At 37.8% G+C, this 20,291-nt stretch overlaps 1 protein-coding gene across 1 annotated transcript in view; it reads right to left on the bottom strand.

The window, feature by feature from the left end:
• Positions 1-20,291, bottom strand: part of CNGB3 (cyclic nucleotide gated channel subunit beta 3) — an 812,110-nt gene that overhangs the window by 38,269 nt on the left and 753,550 nt on the right. Inside the window, exon 17 of the mRNA XM_044065779.1 lies at positions 18,668-18,845. Coding sequence (XP_043921714.1) covers positions 18,668-18,845 — 178 coding nt within the window. The remainder of the gene's footprint in view (positions 1-18,667; positions 18,846-20,291) is intronic.

Below are 20,291 nucleotides of genomic sequence, written 5' to 3'. Positions count from 1 at the left end.
TCCTACAACAAAAATATCATCTAAAATCTCAAAAGTTCTGGGCTGGTATTAACAGTCTTCTCCACCCAGGCTGTTCCGCCACTCCTATCCAATCAGCTGCCCTTGATAAATTCCCTGTTGAAATTGCAAACAGCTTCAACTCCTTCTTTACTGAAACTATCCAGTATCTAGCTACCCATCTCACTCCATTGGACACAAACACCAGCTCTGGCACATCTAGCCCTGATCCGCCCAGCACTCAACCCACCTTTACCTTTCAAACCGTACTTACCAACCTGATCTGGACCTTACTCAAAAAGTTAAAACCTACTACACTAGCTGCCGACCACCTCCCAGCTGAATATCTTCAAAAAGCAGCTGATGCCATAGCACTTCCTGTTTCTATTCTGATCAACAGATCCATCTCGGCAGAATCCATTCCCAGCAATATGGAAAATATCACATGTTATACCTCTCCATAAAGGAGGAAGTTCCACAGAATTATCTAACTTAAGACCTATAGCCATTCTTTCACCAATAGCTAAAATCATGGAAAGATGCATACACAAACAAATCATGCACTTTCTTATTCAAAACGGAAAACTCGCCATCTCTCAGCATGGCTTTAGGCCATTCCATAGTACCACCACGGCTCTTCTATCTTTCTCTAATGTCATCAGTCTTCATCGTAACAACAACAAACTATCTTCAGCACTCTTCCTAGTTCTCTCAAAAGCTTTCGATATGGTCAACCATCAGCTACTGCTCAATACCCTGCAAACCATTGGTTTAGACCAACACGCAATACAATGGTTTCACTCCTACCTAAATGGTAGACAGCAGGCTGTCTTATGGGAGAGCAAGCTGTCATCCCAACTTCCTCTAACCCTAGGTGTACCACAAGGGTCCATACTAGGTCCCCTTCGTTTCTCTATCTTTATCAATGATCTTCACACCACCATCCCAGGAGCTACCTGCATCCAATATGCAGATGACTCAATGCTAATATTTTCCGCCTCCTCTCCTACACAACTTCGAACCCTCACCCAGACCACTTTCAGCACAGTAGAAACATGGCTAGCTAATCGCTGCCTACTTCTAAATCCTAACAAAACCAAGCTACTACTTTTCTCCCCTAACCGTAGAATTCCTCCTCCTTCCTTCAACATCAACTCTAGCAATGATGCCATTATCTCCCCTGATGACCATACAAAGCTTCTAGGCATAATAATAGACAGCAACCTTAAATTTGATAAACATGTCAATCACACTATTAAGTCCATCAACAAAAAACTTGACTCCCTGTACCGAGCCAAACCTTTCCTCACCCCCCTAGCAAGGGTAGTTATTGCAAGATCAAACCTCCTCTCTACCCTTATGTATGCCTCCCCTGTACTCACCAACCTATCCAAAACCGATCTCAACAAATTATCAGGATGTTACAATCATATAGCCAGATTCGCTACAGGCATGGCTTTTAGGACCCACCATTGCCAGAACCTCAAAGCACTGGGATGGCTAGACTATCCTACCCTTCTGTGATACTGACCCAAAAATCCAACAACTTTGCAGGCGATGCTATATTTGCCAACTCAACCGGTAAAATCTGGAATCTACTCCCTACTAGTGTTACCAAGGAAACCTCACTACCCCTATTTAAAAGAGAACTCAAAAATACCTCACATCTCATTGGCTGTGCTCTTGTTCTAAACCTAACAACTTCACTAATACATGTTTTGCTACCCAACCTGCTGTTTAGCCAAGTATCTCTGCCTCATAGCATTTGAATGTCTAAGCATTGAGAATTATAAGATCTGATTTTATTCAATCTTCACATTTTCTGATACATCTTTGCCAATCATATGTAAGTTAGCACATTGTGTATATTGATATTTGCCTGTATTCTTTGTCTTTATTTTTCTAAACATGTCTGCCTGAGTTTATCACTCAGTGATGTATGTACTGTCTCTTTATTGGTATGTGGAGCTTTTCTTCCCGGGCCTCCACTGAAAATGGACATATATCCAGTCGGACTATCAGGGTCAACAAATGTAAAATAAAATAAATAAATAATAAATAAATAAATTGTGATTCAATTGAAAAAAGTGTTAATATGTAAATTAAATTTCTAGCTGATTTAGACACTGTAAAATAAATGATAATTATGTACAAATAATCAAGTTTTATATATATCCTTACCCACTTCATGGAGTTCAAAGACTCCTGATTCAAAGACTGTTTGAATCAGCCACCCCCTTACTAGCAACAGATAACTTCCCTCCACCAAATCTGAGATTTAACAGCATTGATTTATGACAAAATGTGTAAATACTGATGTTTTATATGTAATTCAAAACTGAAGTATTAACATTTGAGATTCAAAATGTATGTCTGCTTTTTGTTAAGAAAACTGATAGTGTTTTGTGTTAGAATTTATTTAGATGTAGTATAGGTGAATCAAATTATTAATGAATTTATTGCTATATTATGAAAATAGATATTTATTTTGATCTATGATACATACTTTTTATATGCCTGATGTAAATGTAAGGCTTTGTGTTATTTACAATTAACCAATTAAATGTATGCTATAGTATTAAGCATGTTTGCTATGTACTAAATAAAAAAATAATATTCCTATAAATAAAAACATAGTAATTATTGGGTTCCTATTACAAGACCAAAGATGCATTCTTTCGAATGCGTCTTGGTCAAACTGAAAAGACTGAAAAGGCAAAATATCGAAGCGGCTTTTAAGCAAATTCTTTCCCTGGGAAATAATTTGCTTGGCCGCTTCATTATTTTGCCGTTTTCAGCACTGTAGTGCAATCTCAGAATTGGTATATTTAAGTAGTGGGTGCGTTGAGGGCACAGCCCCCCACTTAATATAATGTTTAAAGTGTTTTCTTTTTTTTTTTTTTGTTATTGGAAAAGCAATTTTTTTCCCTTGGAAAAAAATCGCTGTTCTGACAGTTCGACATTGTAAGCTTTCACTTACATAGGGTCGATTAATCACCGTTCGCTTTTTTAAGCATTTGGGGATGTAATATAGACCCTAATAATTCAGGTTCTAAACTTGTAGTATCAACAGACAACTTGTCGCTTATTGCCATTGTTATTTTCATTCAAGGCATAAGACTTATTAATGTATCTTAATATAATAATTTATAACATTCTTAAAGTGAGAAGCATAAGTTTGAATAGCCTCAATACTTAAAATCAGAACATGAGTAAATATTGAATAAAATTTTCATAGTCTAATGTTGTCTGTAATAAACTAAGAACATCTGAATTCATACAATTTTACAATGGTTTAGAATGGCATCAACTTTCTGATTAGTCAATTCAAAGAAAATGATAATGTGTAGCAGTAATAAAAGCATAACAAATGGAGCTCTTCAGTATGTCATACGATATTTAAACAGACAACAAGCATACTGGCATTAATTAGAAATAAGTGTCTACATCACTCTATATTAAATGAATAGCTTGGTAATTAGAACAAACATATATTAACAACCCTTCATTATCAATTCTTAAATTAACCACTAACTGAGTTTATGGTAATCAACTGATAAGCTCCTTTGTTATTATAGTGGTCTGTATCCTTGTAGTAATATATTGTAATGAGAAATAAAGAAATCTTTTCAGTATGATTATTTTCAATTTGAAAGTAACAGTCCTTATGCTGTAATACTACATATTCTTAACTCAGCATATAGATATAATCAGAACATTAGAGCAACATTTTTACTGTTACAGGGATAGAAACATTAAATGCCTAATATTGTTGAATTTTGTTAATGAGAGGATTAAACATTTTATTTTTTTGATTATTACATCAAATATTAAATAATTCACTGAGTAGACACTGTTTTCTTCACTATATTAAGGTTCAATTTCTTTCATCAACATGTTAATGGAGAAAGTATTCCTGAACTGCATTGTCAGAAATAGTTATTTCATATTACATAGGTAACTAAATGAATATATATTTTGTATTTGTAAGTCTTTTCTCTTTCTCTTTATTTTGAAGATTCATAGTTGTTTAATCTGGTGCCGTATTTATCATTCTAACATTCTATCCACTTCCTGTTTAAAGAGTTCAAAGTTCATCTCTGTCATTTCAGATCCACGGCTTTGCGAACAGCTGATTTAATGAAGACTATCTGCTTAAGAGCTTAAGGTTCGTGAAAGAGTTCTGACAATCAACTGAAGCTTTTTGAATTGTGAATTCCTTCTTTCTTTGCCGTTTTAGCAGGAATCGCAAATTTAAACAAAACTAATGTATCCGAGCCTTCAAACAGCTCGCATTCACATTAAGAACCATTTATACATTAAAATTAGTTTACCACATGCTGCATAACTGTCTCTATCATCTACAATCTAAAAAATACTAACACCAGGAAAGTACAGTGAAGGAAAATGAAGCAACAAAGCACAATAGGGGAAAGCAGTGAAAACATGCTTCATATCATACTTTCATTTCCACCCCATATGACTGCATCACTATATAGAAATCGGATCTCTGCTATACTATACATATCGTTTGACTTTCCAATAGGTTTATACTGCCAAGTTTCCCCCACCCACAAGTAGATATTTGTTAATAGCTTCAAACTTTTATCAATAATATATAAACAATCATGTATTATATAAATATATATATACAATATATATATATATATATATATATATATATATATATATATATATATATATACTATATATAAAGATATGTACATACATACATAAATACACATACACACATATATAGACATTTACATATACATTTTTTTTCAACTGGAACATTTTATAAATGTAATGGTACAAACCTGTAAATTTCAAGGACCACAGTAAATATATAAATATATGGTAGATTTCAAGATGTTATTAAAAGAGTTAAAAAATAAAGAAAACGTAGTATAGAGCAAACAGTTATTTGTCTTTCGGCTTCTTTTTTTCCATAGATTTCCAGGAGCTATTCTCTACATTTCTTTTTAATGTAGGATTTGTCCACTCCATATCTTCCATTTTGTCAATTATTTTACTTGCTTTAATATAGTTAGCAGCAGAGTCTAAATCATCAAAAAATGTTATTCCATCTGTCAGAAGTAGTTTTAGTCTTGCTGGAAACAAAAGGGGCACTTTTATTTGATTCTTTTTAGTTCCTCAATAATGGGTAAAAAGAGCTTTCTTTTAGATATAACTGTAGAAGAATAGTCATTGTCAAAATGGATGGTACTGTCATTTATTTTTATAGGGGACTTGGACCATATAGTTTTCAGTACCAGCTCCTTATCTTGTGTTGCAATAAATTTAACAATAACAGATTTAGGAGTATTTTTATTAGGAGAAGAAACAGTGGATCTATGTGCCCTTTTGATTCCGAATGAAAGGGCTTCAGGAAGATTTAGAGCAGTAGGTAACTAAGTAGTTAAAAAAACTCACCATATTATTTCCCTCTATGTTGTTTAGAAGACCGAAGATTCGTAAATTATTTCTTCTTGACCTGTTTTTCAGATATTCCAACTTATTTTATAGAACAGTATTCTATTTTAAGAGAAATTCAGTGTTGTTTTCTCCTTCCTGAAGCCTTCCATCTACATCACTGAGGGATTGTTCTATGTCAGAGATTTGAGATTTTTGAAGCTGCAGTTCCTTGTGTATAAGATCCATCTGCTTTGAACATTTCTGTTCAAAGACATCTATTTTTTTATCCATTTTGTCTAGCTTCAAAGACATCTCCTGCAAGGTTGTTGTCAGGGATAAAAGTTCTTTCTTCATAGAGGAATCTGATGAATTGTTCTTGGAATAACTCATCCTTCAGGCAGAAGTGCTATAAAGTGTTGTTTTAAGATTTTGACAGGAAAGTTTCAGCAGAATTATTTTTTTATAATAATCCCCAAGTAGGTTTGAAGATATTAAAATTGTTGAACTAATTCCAAATGGATTATTTTTGAAGTCTACATCCTGTCAGAAATATAACAAGTTGGCAGAGCTAGAAGAAACAGCTGCTAGTCAGTATACATCTTGGCCACATCCCCCTGCGAGGACTTTTCTGCGGCATGTATATTGCCTGTATTAATCCCTGCACCATTAAGGTTCACACCTGTCACTCTACTCAGGAGGACAGTCCCTGTCTGATCAGACGTATCTTGACTGGGAAAAAACTTGAAAATGGCAAACATCCTGAGATTTCAGGATAAAAAAAATTCCCTAATGTTTTCTCTAATAGTTAAATAAACAGTTAATTTATATCTGAAACATCCTAATATGATATACGTAACAGAAACAAATCAAATTCTATAAAAGTGAGCTTTTAGTTTTGCCATCAAAGCAAACTCTAGTCCTTTGCACTGGGTATGGGCATGCTTTGTCCTGAAATTACACTTTTGCATAAAAAATGTTCCACTGTGTGCATCTGGAAAGGTGGCAATCCTATGTAGTATGTAATGTTAGCTAAAAATATTAACATTAACTTTTGTTACTGTTGCAGTAAGCATATTTTATGACTTATTTGAAACAATATTATATGACCTGCAAGGACATACCTTCTTTATGCTAAATGAACTTCCTATTTCTAGGCAGCTATTAAGTCTTCCATTGTGCTGGTGCTCCCCCTACTGTACAACAACCATTATTCTCAAAGTCAGGTTACTTTTTTTTTTTTTTTTTTTTTGCTATTTCATCTTCTACTTACATGATTCAAAAAAGTAACTGGAGTAAATAAGTGGTGGTTCTGGTTCTTCATATTTAATACAAACATTTCACTGCAGAATTTATTTTTTTCTGAACTTAACTTAATAAACAAACTACACTTGAATGGGGATTCTTTCCTTACTTTCCACCCTTTCCACATTGCATTATATCTAAAATGTAATTGCAGCATGTGACTCTAAATGTCCAATCACTATAATAAAAGCTTAATTAATATATGCTGTATGAGCATGCAAGTTAACACGAAAATGCCTTCTTCCTTTGTTTATTCAACACACTTTAAATATATTCAAACAGGCAGAGGACTAGCACGGTATAAAAACAAACATTTATTAAAAACCAAATTTTAAAATGTGCAAGCGCTTTTGCGTAGTCCCATTATTCTTCATCAGACATAGCCACATCAAAATAACTGCTCACTTTTAAACTAAAATACATCCAATCATGTTCTGTGACCAATTAACAACTACTGAGTCTCACTACGTAAAACCAAGTATGTGTATGCCATCATTTTACATTGCTTGATATTCAACCTATTACTATCCAGAGTCGAATATATCAAAAAAATGTACATACACATATATGTCAGTATAATATATAACAAAAAACTTGTATGCTTTATAAAACTTCAATAATTTTCATAAAATATCGCGAGTCTCCCTTCGCTCAATGAAATGATGGATGTATTTTAATTTAAAAGTGAGCAGTTATTTTGATGTGGCTATGTCTGATGAAGCGTAGTGGGGCTAAGCAGAAGTGCTTACACATTTTAGAATTTGGATTTTAATAAACGTGTTTGTTTTTATCCCGTGCTGGTTCTTTGCCTGTTTGAATTTTTTATTTTACTTGGCTGGAACAGGAATCGGATCTTATCTGGCGCAGTGATTTTGCATTTGCTGTACACTTTAAATATATATTGAAACATACACTATTCTACACTAGGGGATTATTTTTTATGTGTATTATCAAGGTGCAGGTGGAAGTTCAGTGAGGGGTGTAACCAGGGATGAAGATACTTGAAAGAGGAGACTTGCTCTAAGGGATGGTTGTTGTGATCATAGATTAAGTTTTCTTGGATCTGCTAGGTTTTTGTTTGGCACCAAGAAGCACAGATTTAGTTTGGATGAATTTAGTATGAGGTTTTTGGCAGTAATCCACTCTCAGATTGTAGATTGTGCTGTAAGGTAGTGAGGGAGTGGTTGGAGTGGTACAGGACCATGTCATCTCTGTATGGGAGGAGAGAAAGGTAAGGAAAATCAACTGATGTATACAGAAAACAAAAGTGGGGCAAGAATAGATCCTTGAGGTGTTCCTCTGAGTAGTGAAGAGGAGGAAGAGAGAGGTACAGAAGTTATAGTTCATGGAGAAATGGTGGTTAATCAGATAACTTTGGAATGACATGATGCCATTAGAGCTAATGCCTGTTTCTGAAAGTTGGGATTATAAGACAGGAGCGAATGACTCTATCAAAGGCTCTGGTAAGGTCTGTAAAAATCATACCAGATAACATGCCTTTTTCAATTAACCCAAGAATTATACCTGTCAAAAACCAGTTGGCTATGACAATGCTCCTCTCTAACCAGAAGTCATGTTGTTTTTGTAATTGAAGGTGGTATTTAGTAATATATTCTGTGAGGTGAAGGTAGAGAATTTTCTCCAAGATTTTGCATAGGGTTGAGGGGATGGAAATGCAGTGTTATGTGATGGGAGTATTGGTTGTTCTTAGTTTGGGCATTGGTTGCTACTATGGCACATTTCCATAACTTTGGCATGGTGATTAAAAATGCATTTTAGGGGTGCAACAATGACATCATGACGGTGGTGTATAACCCTGGATGTAGGTTGTCTATACCTGGGGAACCTTTCAGCTTTATTTGTTCCAGAAAAGGGATAATAGAATAATGTCTTTGGATGTGATCTACCAGAAATAAAAAAAAGAAGATATTGTGGGTGGGAGGAGGAAGCATTTGTGGAGCTGTTTGCAGCACATTTATGAAGGTCACTGAAGTGTCTGTAGACATCCAAAGTACTTGTAGAAGTGTGAGGCAGGTTATGTCCTCTGAGGTTATTGGCTTCTTTCCAAAAATTCCCAGGGCTGTATTTCATAGAGTTATGGAGGTGTATCATAAAATTACTTTTATGTCTTATAATGGCTTTTTTGCCAGGTTTCTAAGATTTGTATACTGCTCACTGTTTGCTGGAGTGGGATTAGATTTCCAGAAGTGCTAGGATTCATCACCGAGCTTGAGGAGTGATTTTAATTCACTGATTAGACACTTTTTGAGTTTGGAGTTAGAAAGTGTAGAGATTAAGGGAAAGTGTTTGTCTTATAGACTGGAGAGAGAGTGTGTGTAAGGAGTTTAGCTGCTTTGCTGGGATCTGTGGTATCTAGAAGGGGTCCAGTCATGGGAAGAGAGAGATGACAGTTTTGCAATATTGGCTGTGGATTTAGATCTGAAGGAGGTTCATTTTGGTTTTGTTTTGGGAGACGGACATAACATGGAGAAACTGATGGAGTAATGATTGCTACTTGAGACTGAGTGAATTATGGTGTTGGAGATTGTGTTTGGGCTATTGGAGATGATAAGATCAATGAGGGGGTAGTTTAGCAGCAGATAAAAATATCTGCTCTTTATCTCTGTCTCCTCTGTTCCCTGATTGAGTAACAGATAAAAATATTAAACTGACACATCGTATTTTTTTCAAAGCCATAAACTGAACAACTTCTTCATATATTTCACACTCCTCTAATATTCCTAAATGGCAGATAAAAAAGTCACCGCTCTCTCTCTCTCTCTCTGTCTCTCACTCTCTCTGTTTCTTTCTACTCCTCTCTCTCTCTCTCTTACCTTCCATAACTTCTGCTAGTACATGTAGCAGGCAGTTGAGGAACACTAAGGTCACTTTTGTATCATCTTCTTTCACAGTACTCGGCAAGCATAGCTCATTTCTCATTTCTCCTTTCACTTTCCTTGCCATTGTAACCCACGACTCATGTATTCTTAGGTGTTAGATAAGAATACTCTGTTTTTACATAGTCTGGCCAAACTCAGCATCTTCTGGTAGGTGGCAGGTAAGATGTACCAGACAAATTTTTGTGCCACTTTATTTTCTTCTGCAGAACCAGAATACAAAGCCATTCATGAGGAAATCCATTCATAAAACCTCCACAAACTAACTAAAGTCCTTTTCAGTTGAAGCTTAGGCAATCAACATACATACTGAAGTCAAATTAAAATGCTACTGTAACATAAAAAGGAAATGGAAAATGAAATATTTGAGGCCTCTGGTTTGTGTGACTCAGGAAATATCTTGTACTGTAGGATTATGGAGCTTGGTTCATGATGTTTGTCTTTGCCACTCATCTTAAAACTTGTTCCCTATACCTACAGTACAGGATAGTTTATATATTGCATACTCAGTGTACACACACACACACACACACATATATATATATATATATATATATATATATATATAAATATATATATATCATCATCATCATCAGCCCCTTTTTCCCATTTTTTCTACATGGGGTAGAGGTATCATGTTAATTGTCGTCAACTCTCTCAATTCAGTGCCACACTCCTGCCTTCTTCAACACTCATGCCTGAGTGTTGCAGATCTTCTTTCACACAACCCATCCTCCTCTTTGCTGGACATCCTCACTTCATCTTACCTTCTTCCTGTCTGTCCCAAATCTTCCTCACCAGATTGTCTTCTACTTTTCTACACATATGCCCAAACCACCATAATCTGTTCTCTTTGATCTTTTCTGCAATTGGAGCTACTTTGGCTTTTGCTCCTATGTCCTCATTTCTTTGTCTCTCTCACAGTGTGCATCCTACCACCTTTCTTAGGCACTTCATTTCTATCACCTCTAGCTTCTTCAACTGTTCTACCTTTACTGTCCAGGTTTCTGTACCATACAGTAGTACTGGTCCACCACTGTCTTGTACACCTTACTTTGCAGCTTCTTTGGCATTCTTCTGTCATAGACTACACCTGATACCCTATGCCAGTTGGCTGCAGCCCCTCTGATTCTAGTTTTGACCTCTTCATTCAGACTACCCTTCTCCTCAACCACCCCTCCCAGATACTTGAAGATGTATACCTGTTCCACTAGCTTCCCTTCTATCTATATTTTCAGCTTCTTCTGATTTCCCCAATTCGCTGCCATTGCCACCGTCTTATCTGTGCTTAGTTTCATCCCATGTGTCTTCAGATTTGCAGTGCATTCTCCTATCCTTTGCTGAAGTTCTAGCTCAGAGTCTGCCTGTACTGCCACATTGTCTGCATGAAGCAGCTTTGTTGATCTGTCCCCTCCAACCTGTTTGGTAATGTAGTCCATCACCAGTATGAACAGCAGTGGGTGAGCTGAACCCTGGTGTACACCCACTCCCACTGGGAACCCCTCTGTGAGGCTGAACACTGTTCGTACTTGAGTCACTGAGTCCTTGTACATAGCCTGCACTAATTCTACCAATGTTTCTGGGACTTCAAACCACTGCAGTACTGCCCAGATCAGCTTTCTTGAGACCTTGTCATATGCTTTCTTCAAGTCTAGGAATGCCCAGTTGGACTCTCTCCTCATCTCTAGCTTCTTCTCAAGTATCTGTCTCAATGCAAACATCGGGTCAGTTGTGCTGCATCCTGATCTGAATCCAAACTGCTCATCTCCCACTTTACATTCTACTACTCTGCATATCCGTTTATCAATCACCCTCTCCAGAACTTTCATGCAATATGGTAGGAGTTTGATGCCTCTGTACTGCCCACAGTTATGGATGTTCCCTTTGTTCTTGTACACTGGCACGAGTATGCATATTCTCCAGTTATCTGGGATAAACCTCTCTCCACACTGCTATTAGTATCCTCAGGAGACATTTCTCCCCTATTTCACCCAGCATTTTATCATATCTGCTGTGACCTCATCTGAGCCTGCTGCTTTCCCTGACTTCATCTTCCTTAGTGCTGTTCTTACTTCTTCTAAGATGGACGCCTCTTGTTCTCTCATTGTAGGCTGTTTCTGGGGCAGTACAGCTGCTGTGGGGTTTTCTTCATTCAGAAGCTGCTGGATATACTCCTTCCATCTGCCTTTAATGTTCTGTGGACTGGTGAGCAGGGTGTTGCTGGCATTTCTTATGAAGGGTGTCTGACTATCTTCTTTATCTTTCTGTCTTTTCCTTGTAACCTGATATAGTTCCTTTGTGCCCCTTACTGAGTCAATTTCCAGAAGTTGGTAGAGTGCCTCCGATGCTCTGTTCTTTGCTATTGCAACTTCTTTCTTAGCTTCTTTGTTAGCCAGCCAGTAGTCCTTCCTAGCCTCATCAGTCTTTTCTATCTCTCACTTCTTCCTGCACTCCTTCTTTCTTTTGATGACTTCTTGGACTTCTGCATTCCACCACCAGCTTTCCTTATGTACCTTATTTCCATACCTGGCTCGGCCACATATCTTTTCTGTAGTCCTAACAAATGCTGTTTTTAGGCGCTGCCACTCTTCTTCAACTCCACCTATTTCCTCCTCTTCTTGAAGTGTTAGAGCCTTGAGTAAATCCTTGAACTGTTGTACTTTCTCTCCAGTCAACTTCCAGGTCTTCAGCCTGGTCGCTCTTGACCTTAGAGCCTTCTCTGACCACTGTCTGCAGCTGATTGTGGCAACTAGTGGTTTATGCTGTGAGCCGACTGTTTCACTGGGGATGACTTTGCAATCATGGATTCTACCCCAGTGCCTTTTCCTTAGTAGGAGGAAGTCTACCTGAGTTGCATGTTGGCTACCCTTGTATGTGATCTTGTGACGCTCTCTCTTTCTGAACCATGTGTTGGCTACTATCAAGCCATTTGCCAGACAGAAGTCTAGAATGGCTTCTCTTTCTGCCTTTGCCCCACTCTTGTGGACCAAGGCAGTCCTCATATCCTGTTCTGTCTGTCCCTATATGTGCATTCAGGTCACCCATTATCAACACCAATTCATGTTGTCCTGCTTTATCTAGTAGATCCTGCAACTGCTGTGTGAATGCACTCTTTTCATCACTATCACAACCCTGCTGTGAGGCATAGGATGAGATTATGAATACTGCCAATCATTACGCTCGAGTCTGATTGGCATGAGTCTGTCATTAATTCTGATGATATCCCTCACTGCCTTCTGAAGCCCCTCTCTCACCACAATTCCTACACCATTTCTAGCCTGTCCTCCACTTGAGTAGTAGAGTCTTGATCCCAAGCCAAGTGGCTTTGCTGCACTGCTTTTCCATCTCATCTCTTGGATACATAGGATGTCCAGCCTCCTCCGTATCATCATGTCATCCACTTCCAAGCTGCCTCCTGTCAGTGAACCTACATTAAGCGTACAACTATATTCTAGTCTGGATCTTCTTAAACATCATATATAATATCAAATAGCTAAATATCAATACCAAAAGATGAAAAGCCAAAAAAATGAAAAAAAAACCACTCACCTTTTTTTTTGCAGAGAACAGGACCACTGCATTCCCTATGTGGGGAGGAACACCCTTGCTAATAATATATATCTGTTCTGAGATCACTGCGAAGTGGGAAATGGCAAGTTTCCCAATTCCTGCTGTTCATGATCATGTACACTTAATGCTTGTAGGAGCAATCAAATGAGTTTCAGTTACTTCTGCTGTTGTAAAAACATCTGACATTACAAATGTTCAATTATATGTATGCTTCCCATTTAGAGATATATATGGATATACCTAAAATTACTGAAACAACATTAGATCGACAATTAAAAAAAGAGACAGTAAAAGACTGAAAAGTAATAAGACTGACACTGAAAAGGAGTAAGACTGTTCTTCAAAAAGACTGACGAAATTGAAGTTATGCTAAGGAGGGGTTTATGCCCTTTCCCCACTTCTGTGTGACCTCAGAGTTGGTATATATGGTTAGCAAGGGATGTGGGAGGTGCAGGGGAGCTTGCCCCCTGCAAAAACATTGAAAAATGCCCCCTGCAAAAACATTGAAAAATGCCCCCAGCAAAAACACTGAAAAATTAATTTCAATGTTGTCAGATTTTTCAATGGTTTTCTATGTGCTTAGATTTTGTCACATTTTTGAGTGTTAATAAATCAATTAAATACTTTCCTTACATTTGTAATAATTTTTTGTACAGTAACCAAATGTTTACAACTATATTCTAGCTTGGATCTTCTTAAACATTAAGACAAACTCAGCTATCATAGCATGCATCTCAATAAAAACTGAAGAAAATTTCAAAAACAAAATCATGGGCTGAGGACTGGTCATTGTAAACTTTAGACTGTTGTATGTGTTTGCTTGCTAGTACAAATATCATCAGATCATTAAACAAACAACGCACAAAGGCTTGACCTTGAGCTGTTGCAATGCTGACCATAACAATAGGAGTTATCGTGTGATAGATTCAAATGTAACTGTGCTTTGAATGAGTGTTGAACAGCTAAAGTTATAAAATTGCATTGTTAATTGTATAAACTAGCAACAAAAGGACAGCCATTATTCATTGTGGTCCATAGGAATCAGCAGGAGATGCAAACACATATGTTTCTGAAGTACCACTGACCAACAGGGAGTAAACCAATGTGTAATTTATGTATAAATAGATAGGTATAGATATAGATATAGGGGTCCATGTCATATCCACGAAAACCTATATTACCGACGACCAGATTTCTGAGACGAGATCGCCGACACAACACATCCCCGACAATGGTGAGTAGTGCATAATGGGATGTATTCCCATTTCCGCAATGTGGTGCAATCTCAGAGTTGGTATATTTAAGTAGGGGGGTGTGGGAGTCACAGGGGAGCTTGCCCCCCTGCTATACACATTTCTGTTGAGTTTTTAACTGTATTACAGAAACAGGAATAAATTCCATTCCGTAATACATATACTTAGCTTTGTCAGGGATGTGTTGTGTCGGCGATCTCGTCTCAGTGATCCGGTCGTCGGTAATGTGGGTTTTCGTGGATCTGACATGGATCCAGATATAGATATGTGTGTGTCTGCATATGTCTATGTATGTGTGTCTGTATATGCCTGTGTGTGTCGTGTGTGTCTGTATATGTCTATATATGTGTGGGGGGAGAGGAGGAAACTTTAGCATAGCTAGTCAACCAGTGTGTGTGTTTGTGTGTGTGTGTGTGTGTGTGTGTGTGTGTGTGTGTGTGTGTGTGTGTGTGTGTTCGAAAAATAGAAGTTCACTTTAGAACACAGAGAATAACCACACAGAAATGGGGAGAGCATGCATGCATGCAAACTCCACATGGATATTTGGGATTTAACCCCAAACTCTGGCTCTTTGAGATTGAGATTTAATCACTGAACCCCTTTATTGTACCTTCATGATAATACCACCCCTGAATGACTAGTTTTGTCCTTTAGTACCCAGTGCACAAATCCATATACTCCAACCATCATTTATAATCAACAAGTCAGTGTAAACATAACCTTAGCATGACACAGTTGTCTTGAGTTAAACATTTCTTTATGAGTCAGTCTATATTGCAGTTGACACAATTAATTTGCCTCCCTCGAGTATTTCATCAGTAGAAGTCAATATATTCATTAGTTTCCAACATATACCTGATAATCAATGTCTACTGATTTGATTGTGTGGGGAAGATAAAACACTGAATAAACTACTTCCTTATTCTTAATATACAAGGGATAATTGGCTATGCTTAAAATGGCTCGCAAGGGCAGTTAGCTTAGTACTAATCTATGAACCTATATATATATATATATATATATATATATATATATGGGTCCCCTACTATTTACCGAAACGCCGATTCGCCGACAAAGAAATTACCGACACCAAACGACCGACAACGCAGTTGACCGACACGCTGGAATCCCGACAGCCGGAAGACCGACAAGGGGAATGTGTAAGCGCGACCTGGTAAGTATGCGATAGTGAGGGATTTAGGAGTAGGGAGCGGACAGGTAAGTGTGCAATAGTGAGGGATGTAGGGTTAGGGTGTGTGATAGGTGAGTGTGCGGTAGTGTCGGAGCTTGGGGTTAGGGGTGAGTAAGTGAGTTAGGGTTAGGGTGCAGGTAGGGAGAGTGCGGTAGTGTGGGAGCTTGGGGTTAGGGGTGAGTAAGTGAGTTAGGGTTAGGGTGCAGGTAGGTGAAGTGTGCGGTAGTGTCGGAGCTTGGGGTTAGGGGTGGGTAAGTGAGTTAGGGTTAGGGTGCAGGTAGGTGAAGTGTGCGATAGTGTCGGACCTTAGGGTTAGGGTTTGGGTCAGGGCTAGTGTGTATGCTATGTAGTGTCGCGTGTTGTTTACGTTCCGTGTGTCGGTGTAATGGTGTTCGGTGTTTTGCGTTGTCGGTTTTTTGTGGTGTCGGTCATCTGGCGTCGGTGAATTTTCCGTCGGGGAATCGTCGTGTCGGTAATTAGTAGTAGACCCATATATATATATATATATATATATATATAGTACTAACATAAAAAGCATCCTCCACCACAACATAAATGAGCACATTCAGAAGTCATAATTAAGAATAGTTTTCATAATGAATACTTCATAGTATAAATTATATTATTTCAGCAATAGTCAGCTGATCCATTGCTAGAGTATAAATCTGTAACTCAGCAGCAGACAGATTATAAATATTGCTCTCATGAATTTAGAAAATTGCTAGAATAATAGGATTTGTGTTAGTATGCATTTTTCTAAAGAATATGACGTCTATTAACTCAAATGTCTGTCATTATTTAGCAACTTCAATCCTTTTTAGGAGGAATATGGGGCAAAAATCCAGACATTCTGCAAAAACCTGGACAGCTGTATATTACACACACATGCACACACGCACAGACACGCACACACACACACACACACACACACACACACACACACACACACACACACACACACACACACACACACACACACACACACACACATACCTTTCAATCTCTTAGCACAAGAAATCTGGACAAAGCCTGTTATAATCTTGTGGGGACAAAGGCCCAAAACTAGGGACACAGTTGCTAGAATAACAGGATTTGTATTAGAATGCATTTTCTGAAGGATACAAAGTCTGAAAGTCAAATGCATGTCATTATTTAGTAATTTTAATCCTTAGCTCATCCCAGTGATTTGTCAAAAAAAAACCATAATTTTTATGAGGAACAGACCAAAAATATAAGGCAAAAATCTGGACATTCTGTGAAAATCTGACACACACATACATCCCCCTACCTCCTTAGAATGTGGATAGAACAAGTTTTGCATTAGTATGCATATTCTGAAGATATGAAGTCTAAAACTCAAATGTCTGACATTATTTTCTGACTTCAGTCCTCAATGATTTGCCAGAAAAACACAATTTTATAAGAAACAAACCAAAAATATGAGGCACAAATCTGGATAATTGCAAGGTATGAACCCCTCCCTCTCCCTCTTACACAAACTCCTACCTTCCACTTACACACACACACACACACACACACACACACACACACACACACACACACACACACACCTACTTCCTACACACACACACCCCTACTTTACCTACCTACTTCTTACATACACACATACACACCACTAATTGCGTCTATGCGACTGGATGCAAAGTGCATTAAACACATATAATCAACCATGTTACATGATGTTTATCTGACAACTGTGGTGATTCAGTAAGTCAGAATTTGTTAGTTGGGACACAGTAGGCTGCCTTCATGGTGTAGAGAGATTCAGTTCTTAATGTAACCCAGCCAACTTACGTTCAGGTAGTGGCTCATAGCACTAGGGGGGGCCCATCAGTTAGGGATAGGAGTAAAGAGACATTGCCTGCTTATCTCTTCTAATGGTGGAGATTGAAATTACATGTTGCGGGGTGTGTGTCTCCCACCAATGAATATCTAGTAGAGACCAGGGACCTAGGCTGGAGTTGCCTGTTTGGAATGGGGGTGGGGGGTGGGACTACCTGAGGAACTATGTCACTCATGGAAGTGGGTAATGATTAACTGCTCTGCTCATTGTGCATCCTTTCCCCTGAGCAGTGGCATGTCAAGGAATACTGGGATTCTAAACTGAAAATCCCCTTATGGCTGCCTGCATGAGGACCATGCTGTGATTTGCTGTCATCTTAAAGAGGATGAATGGGGCTCAGATCACTGTGATCAACTAAATGGTTGTGAGATGTGAGGGAACTTGTTCATAGATAAATACTAGGAATCAGTCTACTATTGCATTCTTAGCCAATAACCAGACAGTGACCAAATGTGAGAATCAAACCCTGTACCTTGTGTGAGGTAAACACCTTAACCATTAAGGCAACCACCAAAAAATAATTAAAAAATAGTTTGGATTATTGCAGAATGAACCAGCTCCCTTCTTTTTTAATTTATATTACTTGTCAAATTTAATTTTTTTTTCCTGTTAGACATATACATGGACAAACATCCACACAATACGTGTGTGTGTGCATTTTTACACACACACACACACACACACACACACACACACACACACATATATATATATATATATATATATATATATATATATATATATATATATGGGCTCACTCCAAAGGCTGTGTGTGTTTGGCCGACAGCTGTTTAGTCAACTATTTATGATCGACTAAGCAGTTGGTCGACAGGTGTCTGAGGCTACACTATTCTCTGAGGCTGAGGAATATGCTCTTACTCTGCGTTTGTGCAATATTGGAGTTAGTATATATAATTAGTAGGGGGTGTGGCAAACCCCCTGCATAAAATAGTTTTCATTTGTTTTTTAACTTCAAATTTTGCTCGTGACAAGGCTGTTTCTCAGTGCATACATAGCTGTGTGTTGACATCAGCATTTTCAAAGGTTTTATGTTGACATTTTGCATGATGACATTGGGTGCATTTGATCTTTAGTGATATATATATCTATTTGTTTTGTTAGATAGGAATACACTTATGATATAATGAATAAAGATATATTTATCGATTTTCATTACCTTCTCGTGTTCTTCTTCTTTCTGTTTCTTTAACAGATTGAAACCTTTGTTTTTTGCAACAGCCAGCATGATGGTACGTAGAAATTTTGGGGTTGCTTGTTTCTGAGGAATTAGGTAAGACATGCCTTTGACTACAGGTAATGGTCCTGTTGGCTTACCTTTGTCTTTAATCAGTTTTCTGTTTAAAAGAAGTAATGAAAAGGAAACATTATATTCCTCTATTATTCTAAAATGTTCTTAGTCCTTGTCAACAAGTAAACCAGGTTCATACTTTTCTCTACATTTCTTCTGATGACAGCCCTTTCATTTAGAACCACCCAACAGAGATTTTTTTAAATTTATACTTCACCAAACACAATTCCCTCAGCAGTAATTTAATATATGTTTTTATTCATTTGTTAATGACAGGAATACTCACATGAATCATCCTGCATACTCATGCACTTTCCTTCATTAGCCAACCCCATTTTCAACCAGTCTCTTCTTTTCCACATGTTCACATATTGAGATCTGTGTAGTGAGTGACACACGACTTAAATGGCAGACAGCATCCCAACTGTACTCAGCTGTAATGCCTTCCATACTAGCAGTGCAGTGAGCTGATTATGAATAATGTTGCCTACACTGATGCTGAAGATGTAGCCAACTTACTGGCTGATTAATTTGTCTCTAACTTTACCCCTCTCTCCCCTCCATCTATTCCTCCAGGTATACCTGAAATTGGCTCACCTCCAACTATCACACAAGACGAAGTTCTAAAACTGCTATCAAAAGCTAAAAATACTGCATCAGTGGGGTCCTGACTATATCCCTGGATGCATCTTAAATAGCATGAAGCATGATTTAGCCAACCCCTAACAACACCGTTCAACCTCAGCCTCCATACAGGTTTTGTACACAGTGAATGGAAAACATCAACAGTTATTTCCCTGCATAAGGGAGGACCTTCTACAGAACCAGGCAATTATAGATCTGTAAGTCTGACTAGCATCATATGCAAAGCCATGGAAAGACTTATCAAGGAACTAATTAGGTTAGGTCATATGGAACCTCCAAACACTGGACTTATCTCAGTTTAGATTCATCAAGGGTAGCTTATACTTACTCAACCTGGCAGACATTTTTGAAATGGTCACCACAGCAATTGAGGAAGGTAAAATGGTACACACTGCATACCTTGACTTGGCCAAAGCTTTTGACAAAATCCCCCACTCAGGCATAGTTAAAAAAAGTTAAATAAACTGGGTTTACGTCTCTATGTCACCCGAAATATCATCAACTGGCTCACAGATAGGATGCAGGAAATCAAAATATGGGCAGTTACTTCCACGAAGAGACCATTCACCAGTGGAGTCCCCCAGAGTTCTGTGCTGGTATCTCTATTGTTTGGCATCTACTTTTCTAAAGAAAAACCCAATACCAAAAGGGTGTGGCTGACTAAGTTTGCAGTTGACTGCAAACTAGGATCAGTCATTGAATCCCCAAATGGCTTAGCTATCCCGCAGGAAGGTTTGTCCCAAGTAAATAAGTGATGCCAAAATCATAGACTGAAACTAAATGCCAAAAAAAAAAATCAATTATCGTATCCTTTGGGAAGTCATCTACCCCAGGGAACTACCACATT

Source organism: Protopterus annectens, chromosome 3.part0 (genome assembly GCF_019279795.1).
Source record: "Protopterus annectens isolate FY-2018-M chromosome 3.part0, PAN1.0, whole genome shotgun sequence".
Lineage (NCBI taxonomy): Eukaryota > Metazoa > Chordata > Ceratodontiformes > Protopteridae > Protopterus > Protopterus annectens.
Note: the sequence above shows the minus strand (reverse complement) of the source record. Positions and strands in the feature narration are given on the sequence as shown.